Source organism: Halichoeres trimaculatus, unplaced genomic scaffold (genome assembly GCF_033239565.1).
Source record: "Halichoeres trimaculatus isolate MK-OKI-2021-1 unplaced genomic scaffold, fHalTri1.1 fHalTri1_scaffold_6, whole genome shotgun sequence".
NCBI classification, from domain to species: Eukaryota; Metazoa; Chordata; class Actinopteri; order Labriformes; family Labridae; genus Halichoeres; species Halichoeres trimaculatus.
The window spans coordinates 13088869-13101225 of NW_027437184.1; the positions used below are offsets into that span (position 1 = coordinate 13088869).

Here is a 12357-nt window from a genome sequence, read left to right on the forward strand (position 1 = left end):
TTTCAAAGAAAAAAGCACAAGCTGAAGAAATCTTTGAATGTTTAAAATGTTTCCTGATTTTCCCCAGCACCTTGTGGATCAATGAGGTCAAACCTTCATTCTTTTATTCCCTTTTTTGTTCATTCACACCTACACGGTCATGAGTTCCAAAAATGTAGACGTCATTCCACTTGCATCAATACTGCTGTGGAGAAATTTGCATACATGTTCCCCCATTTGTCACTATCCTTCTTGGGAGATTGAGAGTCCTTGACATTGCAATGAAAAAGGCTGTGACAGCGGCTGACGGCTGATAAAATAGCAAAATTGCCACCCATGCATTTTGGAAATCCCTGCTTTTTATTTTTCAGAGAGAAATGTTTTCCATTACCTGTGCTGAGAAGTAACAGCACCTTCATGCACAGGTACTCGTCATAAGACACCTGCAGCCGCACAAACTCATTACAGATCTTCAGCATCTGCTCGCATTGGTCGGTCATGAAAGGCAGCTTCATGCGATCTCTGAAAAGAGGAGAAAGAACAGGACAGAGAGGGAGGAGGGATGGAGGAGAGCAGGTAGAAACAGGTGGGGGAGGACAGACAGACAGATTAGACTTAAAGGTCTATCACTTATCCTATTATTCACTTCCCCATGCACAGTCCCAGCAGGGGAGCATTACAAACAGGCTGGAGAAACCAGACGGTTATATGAGGATTGATGGCTTTCCACACCTTTCCTACACTAACACTGCCAACATCACCTCCTTCCTCTAAAATCAATCGAGAGTATTCTGGGGGTATAGAATGAAGCCTTGGTTTTAAGGTTTTTAAGGTTGTCAACTCATATGACCAACTGCAGTGCTGCTGGCACTGACTTCTTGACCTTTCAGATCTATTTTACTCCATCTCTGAGTTTTGTGTGTCCACTTAATGTAATTCTCCACAAGAGCCTCTTCTTTCAAGACCCTTCATCTACAGAGCACAAGATGCCAGCTCTTAGTCATTTAAAGTTTTTTATTGCAAGTTTTTTTTAAATTGTTTTTGAGGATTTGGTTACAAATTTTTAATTCTCCTGAACCACTTATGATAAATGTTTTGGTGACCCTAACAGTTTTATTCTTTGAAACATCCAGCCTGGCAATAATTCTTGCATAGCAAGCTGCTGCTAGCAAAACATTATTTTTCAATGTAAAAAGGTTGATCAGGTAATAATCCAGGTTTCCGCCTGTTGGACAATTTAAGCCAAAAACCAGGGCAGTGAAATTATTATTTATTTTCCTCCATTAATCACAGTATTTTGATATAAATCAGGATTATTTGCATTTTAAACACAATTTTTTGATTCCTGAAGCATTTCTTACCAGTGTCCTGATTTTGGAATCAAATGATGGCAATAAAATATACTTTATGATCTTTACTTGTAGATTTATCATTCAAGAGAATGCTGAACTTCTACTGTCTTTTGAAACCCTGTCTTTGAGGAAGTGAATAGGCTTATTTAGAATTACAGAGTTGCTTTAAGTACTTTTTTACTAACAGAGATAGCAGTTAAGAAATATGTAGTAGTGTGTGTGCAGAACATCCATTAGGCGGCGATGAGATGTACAATTACTTGAACGTCATTTTGATTGGTCGCTGACGTGCAATGATCCGTCTTTTCAGGAGTTCCACTTCAGGTGCACTGTCTGCTTTTAAACAGGAGGCTCGACCTGCAACAACCTGCCAACTTAGGGACATCACTTAGATCGGCGTCACAGGCCAGTCACGATTAGAGCACCCCAGAATGGAGATTAGACAGCTAGCTGCATCTGTAGGTTTAGCTCATAAGTAGAAGCTCAAAATCAAATTAGATGATTTTTACAGTGAACATGTGTAATTAATGTTCAGCACCACGTCAGTTTTTAAAAAGCAAGCAAAAACAATTAACATATTCACCTTTGGCCTAAATTACATTGTGATTAACGCATTAATGTAAACAGCCCCAGAAAAAACAAAGTATCTTGGGTATTTTAATTTCGACCTTCAAAAGCTAACAAGCAAGGCTAACAGATCAGACAAGCTAACAATAGATTAGCCTCTATATAATCTTGTTGTCTCCTGAGACTACAAAGACTTTGGTAAGACACTTCAGAGTACAGTCAGTTTTACAGACAGAGATTGTTAGAGTAATTAGCCTCCGTAATTAACAAACTGTTGTTTAACCTGTGGCCCCTCGGTAGCACAGAGGGGTATTTACTACACTGCTCAGTATGTGATTAATAAACTCTCACCTCTCATTGTGAGAAATTTTAGTGCCAGATTGTGTTTGATATGTGTGTTACTAAAAATGCAGATTTTCTTTTAACTTAACAAATATTTATGTGCACAGCTCGCTGAGATTCTCTTATGATTAGATAATCAAGGCATGTTTTCACCTTTTCAGCACATCAGCATTCCTTCGCTTTGGGGATCAAACATCAGTGTAGAGTTATAAGACTGGACTGTGTTGCTGACATAAAAACATTTTTTTTCTCTCTAGATATAATTTATTTTGAAAATTATGCCTTTTCACTTGGAGAATTCCAGAGGCAATTATCTTAGCTCGGCAAAATGACTGGAAGGAAGGTCGAAGAAAAGAGTAACTGAAGTAAATTCTTTTGAAGGTGCTGGGCAATTTTTAAAACATTGACTCTAAGTAAAACACCACAAATAGGGTTTTTGAGAGCATAAACATTGGATAAAAGCAAAGTTAATTAGGAGATTTGGGAGAGAGGATTACAAAAGAGGTTTAGGAGGAGGGCAACAGGGGTTGAGATTAACATCAAAATTTTTGAAAGAAATTAGAAATTTTTTACTTTTTTTCGAACACCCTGACTTAAACCCCATAATTCCTCACTCACAGAACTCTGACTTTTATATCAGACCTTTAAAAATAGGGCAGTTGTTTTTACTTACTTGCTTTACCCCAAAAATATTTTTGGCGTGGCCCTGCTTCCCTTTTGCAGCGCTTACAGGTGCTTATGAGCATATTCTTTTTCTTTTCCATCACCATGTTGGCATTTCCCTTCTTTGTTTCGGTTGTCATGCTAAGCTTGCTAATCATAGGAAAAACTGGGTCAGACCTTGGCAGAATAAAACTTTATTTTGAGGTCTTTCTCTCCCATCCTTTCCTCATAATGCTCAATTCCATCTGCACCACGTCTTTGTCTCTGATATGCCCTTGTTAGCCTGGGAGGGCGCAGACTGCCATGTGTTTTCTCTGATAAACACGGTGTCGCCTGCTGCTTCTTTCCACCTGATTTAACATCTTCACATGCAGAAACTGCCAAATTTCACAACGTTCTACTGTCAGATGGGTAATTGTGTGAGCCAAGTGATAAGAAAACCAAGAGAGACTGACACCCTGAAATAGGCAAACAAAAAGCAAAATTGGCTGACAAAATGTTGGATATAAATAAAGAGGAACTAGCTGTGGTACGCACTTGTTGATGACAAGATCAGGGGCGAAGCAGAGCATGCTGCCGTTACACTGCTCATAGGACCTCCAGCCCAGACTGAAGGACATGAGGAAGAGCCAGGAGCACTGCAGCAGCGTCATCTGGTCATCCAGGTGCAGGTTGCGGAAGCCTAAAGTTGGAGAAAAGAAAACACAGACAGGCAAAACTTACAATCTGGCAAAAAAAAAGCTGGTGATGTGAGTCTCAAAAAAGCCAAAGAGTTTTTGGAGAGATGATGTTTCTAACCATGTGATGCCAATGTATTTTTCTATACGGTACAAGATCATGATGCTTTAGCATGTGGAAAAATGATATCCTTTATTTTGCTGCCTGTGACAATATTGACTTATTTTGGTCTATCCAAACGCACAGCATATTGCGTGCTTCAGAAACATTGCATGAAAGAAAACACAATTGTCCAGTGCATCATTAAAACTCAATTACAAGGCCAGGAAACAAAACAAAACAGGATCTAGTTAATCCAATGTCCAAACCCGGGTTGAACTGCAGTTCATTCATTTCCACACTGTCAAAACTATAAAGTGGAACTGCACATGAAAAAAGTCCTTTCACATTACATTTGTTTGAAACCATGGCCTTTGTTATGTAAAAGCCCCCTCACCCCAAACCAAAGAAGCTTTCCCCCACTATCACATTGGCAAGCCGCCAATAGTGAACAATGCTCACACAAGATGTGAGCCAAACTTGTCCCCTCATTATACTGACGCACACACAGCCACACACAGCAAACAACTCTTTACTTGCTGTTACTTCACGGTTTCATTGAGAGATCCCCCGTTAATAACCTCGCCTTACATCTTTGGTGGGAAGAACAGGACCAGAGTGAGGAGGGAAATCTTCAAACAAATACTTGGAGTGATTATGAAGTCATGCGCCTCCTTTCCCGTGATAATAAACTAGCATGAATAGTTTAAATTCCTAATACTTTGTGCCAGTCTTCATACCCATCAAACACCTTTTGTTGTTTATAACGTGACTTTCAGTTATTTGTTAAGACTGTGAAACAAACGTTTGATCTTCTTATGAACTACATTCAAAGGCATTTGGTCTCCAGGTCTCTTTAGACAGAAACACAGAGCATAAAACTACAACTACTATATCATTATGTTTATTGACATGACACACTCATGGTTTCTGTTGTTGAACTGACTGTATGACCTGAAGCCCTTTGAGACAAATAAAGTTACTTCAACTGAGTGACCTGAACTTGCTTCACTTCAAAGAAGGTAAATGTACCGTAACTTTGTGACAACCAAAACAACATTTTTTTATTGAGAAACAAATAATTTGTTATGTCCATAAAAAAATTTACCTCAACAGCTTGGAATTGTTTTTAATTTAGTAGATTTTTCTCCAACCAAAGGCTGATGCTTTCAACAGAGATGATTCAAAGTGGATTGAAGGAATTACAGCTTTATGCGCATTAAAAAGCTGATTAACCTTGGTTAAAGCCAACTGAGTTTCTTAAGTGAATCACTCTTTCATGAATCATCATTACACTTCTCTCTCTGTAATCATGGATCAACTCATTACCATGGCCACACTTTTGTTAACAAGGTCGCTGAACTTGTTATTCAATGCTACTGATGTCAAGAGGAGTCATAAGGAGGGAAAAAAACAGTTTTTGAATCTTTTATGGAGTTATGAGAGCATGAAAAAGAAATGTCCATAATGGCGCCAAGTAACACAACTAACAGGTCACCAGTTCAACAGATTTCACAAGCCAACTGATGAAACTCACATATCAGTTTCATTTTCGCTTTTAATTAAGCGTTTGAATTCTGGTGATGAGCAAGACATTGCACGCTAAATCTGAAGGGCCCAATTTCTTCTTCAATTTGACTCAAGTAATGTACTACCATCCATCCAAAAATCTGGGAGAAACTCATAGAAGTTATGACAAGTTTTGCTTCTTCATCAAGAAAATCCAATATTTTACATGATTTGGAAGTTACTTGTGGCAGAGTGTGTTCCAGCAGATGTACAGCAATCTAAAGGGCAAAAATGGGCTCTACTGTTTATTACAAAATGCCAAACCAAACTATAGAAGTTACATAAGACAACCAAAAAATGTCCCATTTTTTCCCAAAGGAAGTGTGTAACCCATTGCAGACACAAGGTATTATTTAAAAAGGGTTTTGTCGTTACCTGGCAGTGACTTAGCCCACTTGACTGCAGAGATGACCTGCTGTCCTCCAAGCCTGTTCAGAGTGGTCATGAGCCTCGAAGAGGTGTCGGGCAGAGTGCTGTCATATCCCGAATAGAGGATCTCTGGCTCGATAGCCTTGAGCACAGATAGCATGGTTGGAACAAGTTGGGGCATGCACCTGGGGATGACTGGAACAGGCATGTTGCTGAGAGGCTCTGATGGTCCAGGGGGCCGCTGTGCTTTCATCTTGATCAGCTTCTTGTTTTTCCTCGCTGGAAGGCACAGAGTATGTAGACAGGAGGGAAGAAGAGGTGAGACAGATGTGAGGTAAGAGAAGATATTTTAATCAGGTGTAGAGAGACTTCATAATTTTTTTTGTAATTTTATCTTTAACGTACTGTATTATTGTATTGTATCATATTGTATCATATCGTACCACATTGTATTCTATGGCATTATATCTTTTGTGTCGTATGAATTAGAATCATATCATAGTGTATTGCACTGCATCTTGTTGAATCATGTCTTGTGATATTCTATCTAATATTTTTCGTCTTTTCTCTTTAACATTTCCTTTTTTTGACCTTGTGATAAACTGGACCACCTCCTCATTTCTAACTTTAAAAGTAAATCCTAACATGTAAACACATCATGTAAAAAATTCACTGCCTGTAATAAGCAAATACTTTTATGTTGCACAATCTACAATGGACATCAATCAAAGCTGACAAAACAGGTGTTGATGTGAAAAAGCCAGATGTGTGAAAATATGAGCCATCCAGAGACAGTTTTCCAACCATAGCTGGCTGATATATTTGACATGCTTAGTGTTTAAAATGCGTACTTTAACTGGCAATGTGAGAATTTAACCTGGCAATAAATTGTATCACATTAATGAAAAGATTTTTCATGCAACATAAAATGAGTTTGCAAATCATATAAATTCTATGTCTTCTCTGCTTTCAAGCAGATGTATTTACAAATTTATAAAGATGAACTACCAGTTATTAAGTTGAAATCTGCTCTGGTCTAGAATAGCTAATCTATAAAAAGTTAGAAAGATGTGACAGCTCCTCAAAAGTGAAGCAAAAACATTTGGAATCCCTTCCACCAATGAGCTGGAGTACAGGTGTTAAAGCCGCCTCCTCCATAATAACAGATGGTTATACAGGGATTCTGTCACAACAGTTAAATGTTCTTGTTAGGAACAATTTAAACTGCTTGACACAACCAATATCTGCAATAAAAGATGTCAGCACCAATCATGGAAAGTTTTTATTGGTGTCATTCTATTCAACATGAGGAGATGGAGAACCATCCCCTGTTTCTACTTACTGTATGTCAATGGATGACACATGCTGGTTTGTGCTCAGTCATAATAAAAAGAAAACACATCTCAATGGCATGTTTCAACTTAAGATCCTCTGAAGTACAATACCAGGGATGGCAAACTGCTGTGTTTTTGCACACTATGTAGATGGTCTGGGCATCATTTAGCCATTTTCTACCTCCAAATATAAAAAACATGGCAGGAGTTGAGAGGATACCATGAAAAAAACATGTTTTTTCCCCTACTCTCTGCCTTTTTTAATTTCCGCTCCTGGCGTTTCTATAGCAACTAAGAGCCTTTCTGGTGTGTCTGCTGATGCACCGACGTCCATCACTTCTCTCCCTCTCTCTTTCTGTCTCTCTGGATGTGAAAATGCTTTCACCTTTTTGTGACACAAGACCAACATGTAATTTAACTCAACACTGATTTGAATCAACCACTGGACACTATTTTCACAGAACAACACCCTGACCACGGCTGAAGCGCTTTAGCAGCTGTTGTGCTTCACCTGTTGCTTTTTATGTGTTTCAACATAGCAAAATCCTTCCACTTTTTATTTGGTTCTTCAACATCTTTCCCCTGAGGAAGAATCATTTAAAAGATACAAGGCTGTGGGTCCAGTGGGTTATTTACTGATCAATGTGTGTGAGGATGTGGCACTCTTTCATTCTGGCCGGCCTGCATACCGACACATGTGTTGAGAACAGCACAAACACAGGCAAAGACACATGCAGGCTTAAAAAGACTAATGCCAGCTGGTGAACTGAGCAAATTTTGGAAGTTTTCCTCAAAATTTGTTTTATTACTTTCATTCAAGGTGGTGGGCTGACAAACTTCCCCCACAGCTGTGTGTGATTGTTGAGTTTTGACCAAGTGGCAACCCCCTGTTCTAAAAATAAGAAGCCTGAGTGCTGAAAACTGCATTTCTTCAAAACACAGAAAAACCACATCCACACCGAGACAAATAAGCCATTTGATGTTTGAATTCTGTTTCAAAAAATGAACTGCATTTCTTATTTTCATATACTTCACTGTCACTATTTTCAAAATAAAAGCATTTTAACCTTTTCTTAGATCCACTATGGTTCCACGATACACAACAGAATTTCTATGGCCACTAATTAATGACTTCATGTTGGTTATACATGAAGAGAAAAGGAAAAAACGTTGAGGGAGCTTCTGAGATAAGACAAAAAGACGACAAAGTAAGCAAAGAAGCAATTTTAAAGACATGTTTCAGTGATCTAATTTACTTAACAGGCCTCAACATGCCAGGAAGCCTGGACACAGAGTGGATATATAGAGTGATTTTTGTATGGTGAATTAATGTGATAACATGTACCAGTATGCATTTTGGTCTTGTGATGTGTCATCTGCATTTTCAAAGAACACTACTGCCTTTATGAATTTCTATTCTGGTGTGTAAAAACAATGTCTAAAATTACCTTATCAAGAACAGTTAAACGTCTGCCAATGTCTTATTTGCTTTCTTTTCTATGTTTATAACATTATATATACTTTATAAACAAATAAATATATATATATATATATATATATATATATATATATATATATATATATATATATATATATATATATATATATATATATATATATATATATATATATATATATGTTACATAATGTGAATTTGTTAAAACATCCACAAGGGGTTTTTAGATGTGGATGAAACAGACCAGCATTAATAGTGACGCCTTTCTTCAACCTGCTAATGCTAAGCAGACCACCATCTGGGCAAAGATTATTCTAATAATTATATTTATGTCTAAAAACACTGCTGTCAATGCTGATTAACAGTATGCAGCTTAAATAACCCTTTCTTTTCTTTTTCTTTCTTTTTTTTTTTTTTTTACAATTTTCATGGTACAAAGTTCTTCACATGTTGTTCGTTTGGCTGTCAGGAGAATGTAGGATGTTATTTTGGAGGATGTTATGTATTCACAGGAGGAAAAAAGAGATGCTGAAATTACATATACCAAATTTTTCTCACAGGAGAATAAAGCTACAAGTATGACTCAATCAGTGTTCATTTAAGTTGTGGTCGAATACAACTGAGAGTACAATTTGTTTTTTTATGAAAAACTTATCACATATGATACTAGTTTATAATGCATCAGTTTGCTATCTGAGCTATTCAGCTTGGTGGTCTGGAAGTTTATTGGGGGTGCTTTCTTTGTCCTTGTTCTTAAAAAAATGGAAAAACACTGAATAATACAGTTATTTCAGGGGTTGCGTGGTTTATTTGAACAACCCAACATCCTTATTACTTTGACTGATTCATGATGAACTGATGTAAGAGTGAGTAATAGCAAAATCAAACAGAAGACTGGCTGCATCACAGAGCCAGATGCAAGACACACCATGTCAAGGACTTTAAAAAGTTAGTTTTAGATTAAAGAAGTTTTAAACCTGTCTCCCTATCTGAAATTTTTTTGAGATTGTGCAAAAAGATTGTATGCACGTTTGTTTTCAATCGAGCGCAAGTTTGAAATTTTATTGCTTAGAGGGGCTTGTGATGCTTCAGAAAATGTGTTCACAACTTTATGAATTTGCTCTACAATAGTTGCATTTGGGAAGAATGCTTTGAGAGCTATGAAGCATCATGTGTTTAACAGTGAAGGTGCAATGTCCTGAGAGGCCATTGCACTAAACGTCTCTACAGCCCTCACACTATTCTGTGTCAGCTGAAAATACCTCACACGTCAGTCTCAATTAGAGACAGGTCACACTATTTACCTTCCAAGTTCATTCCGGCTTGAAGACATTTCCTGAAGCGGCAGGCGGGACAGTTCTTCCTCCGGATCTTATCAATGATGCAGTCGTTTCTCCCTGCACACAGGTAGTTGTGCTGGCCTGGACAGAGAGAAGGAAGAGGAAGGATTAGCTTGAGCAGGGTGCATTATGACCACAATAACCACCTGTTGACTCTACTGTAAGCCTGACAAGCCTGTGGCATCCCGGTGGTGTTTACAGCTTCACTTCCTCAAGTCTGTACTTAGAACACTGAGCATAATCCACGACTGTTTAAAGAACTACTTCAGCCTAACAATCAGATACTGTCAACATGGTCCACATTCAAATTAGGGCTTGTGTTGTCCCACTTGGAGACTGTAGTTGAGAGAGCATTAGAGCTCTCTCAATATGCCTCCTTTTCTATTAGAGCAACACATGACTGACTGATGTGGACATGGGAAAATAAACAAATTCAAAAAAGGGAAACCACTACAGAGCTAAACTCTACTTAATAAGTAGAAGGCTCATACTTGGTCCCTGTACTATTTCTGTAAACCACTGTTATGCTTCCTTTTAATGTTTGTTCCTGACAACAAACTTTGATGCTTTCAGTGTCACAAGCCTAGATCTTTTTTTTTCCTGTCAGGATGTTATTTTATCTTTTAAGAAGAATTAGCCCTGGCTACAGAGCAAATTTCTTAATCTTATCACATATTTGGGTGATAGAGCCTTAGGGCTGTCACATGGGTCCCATTTCCCATGAATCAACTCATTCTTTTGAGTTCAAACTGAGACATAACCCTTTTAATAGTCAAAATTAGCATGAGGATGTCTCAGAACATGATGCAATGTGTGGCAAGGTCATTCGTTGGTTGAAGTTTCACTATGACAGCGAGTGACAAGTTAAGTGGCATGAGTAACTGGAATCAGTTGGTACACTTGATGAATCACTGAACCAACAAATGACACCATGGTGTGAAAGCGGTGGCCAGGAACTAAGATATCTTGATTATAAAATGTTTTCTGGCAGTTGATATCTCTTTTGTTGTTTCTGCCACATCCACTTCCTGTCACAATTTAAAAAAAACAGCAGAAGAGAGTCAAACCATCAACAAGGTCTGGATGTTATTCAAACATGACTGCTGTGGTTCAAGTCTTCAACAGACTGTTGGTTTCTGTCTACTTTGAATTCGGTATCTGGTATCAGCACTTATTGCAATGTATGCATCAGTATCTTAAAGGAAAAATACTAAAAGAACATCCTGAAGTAGTTTAAAAATTATGTTTTGGCCAGTATTATTTCTGGATTCTTTATAACCTTATCTATATCATTCAAGTGCAAAATGGGAAAGTATTTAACCAGCTGATGCAGGAACTATTATTGTGCTATATAAGCTCTGTAGTTGAAAATTCTGAGTAGTTTAGCAGCACATTAGGGGTCATGCAAATCATTCTGCACATTTCAAAGCCATTCATGTCAACAGTTGAGGCCATATATTGAAATAAACCAGGGTTAAAATGTGTTGAAACTGATAAAAGTTGGAATTCAAATGTATCTTGTTTAAATTGTTTAAGCAATCTTTGATGAGAACAAAGATGCTAACCTTCTGAATGATCAAAGCATGCAGGACGACTCAAATGTGGGGGGCTGTGAATACCTTGGTGTTGTAGAAAACATACCCTCAGCTATGCTAAGTATCATACCACAACTGGATGTAGAGCAGATATAAACAGTATCAGACAGTCAGTAATTGAGTTGGCATGCAGTCTGTTCATGCTGTGAACACAGCACTGTATTAAAGACTAATAAAAGAATGCTTCAAACTAACTAGCTGTCAATCTTCTGCAATCTACTATTAGTTTGACGCCAACTGATGAGTTTCTGTGTGACCATCACAAAGTTAGTAGTGCCTTGAAAAATGCTCTCTAGGACCATAAATACCCTTCCAGATCTTTGAAATATCATGTGTTTGATGCAGCTTTTTGAACTGAAGGGCATTCAATAATACTGCTGCTGGCATTTAGTAACAGAATACTGAAATAATGCTGCACAGTGGGAAGTTTGTTTTCCTGTTTAACTACATCCCAGGAGGTTATAGTAAAATGTCTTCTGCACATCAGAAGCTGTATTTATATTCAGAAAACCTTCAACATCTCTGAAATGATGTCAAACCAGGTCATATAAGCCACATTCAATTGATCAGTCCAGAAAAATGTTTTATTTCAAGTCATTTAAAGACAAAAATGAGGTCTGAATTGCTTAAAACACTGAAAAAAATCAGCCAAAGAAATAAGAGAAAAGTCACTTGTATTAAGACATTATTCTAGTTTCAAGCAAATTTTCTTGTTACATTGGCTGATTTGTTTTTTACTTGTCAACAAACAATTCAGACCTCAATTTTGTCTTTATATAATGTAAAACAAGACATTTTTCTGGACTGATCAGTTGAATGTGGCTCATATCAAGTATAATAAGACAATATTTACTTAAAATAAGACAAAACTTGATAAGATTTCAGTTTCTTGCCGTGTAGAAGTTCCTTCCAGAACTCTTTGGTGCAAAAGTTATTTGGAAAGTTATTATGGAAGTTATTTGTTATTGATTGAAAAAATCTCTCACAATCACTGTCTGGTCGTTAAATCATGTT

At 37.5% G+C, this 12357-nt stretch overlaps 1 protein-coding gene across 2 annotated transcripts in view; it reads right to left on the reverse strand.

Annotated features, from left to right (window-relative positions):
- The window catches only part of LOC141791285 (glucocorticoid receptor-like), a 74212-nt gene that overhangs the window by 9923 nt on the left and 51932 nt on the right, over positions 1 to 12357 (reverse strand). For both annotated transcript variants that reach the window (XM_074671600.1, XM_074671599.1), the window contains 4 exons: positions 9713 to 9829; positions 5625 to 5897; positions 3441 to 3585; positions 371 to 501 (listed from right to left, as the gene is read on the reverse strand). In XM_074671600.1, the coding sequence (XP_074527701.1) occupies positions 371 to 501; positions 3441 to 3585; positions 5625 to 5897; positions 9713 to 9829 (666 nt within the window). The remainder of the gene's footprint in view (positions 1 to 370; positions 502 to 3440; positions 3586 to 5624; positions 5898 to 9712; positions 9830 to 12357) is intronic.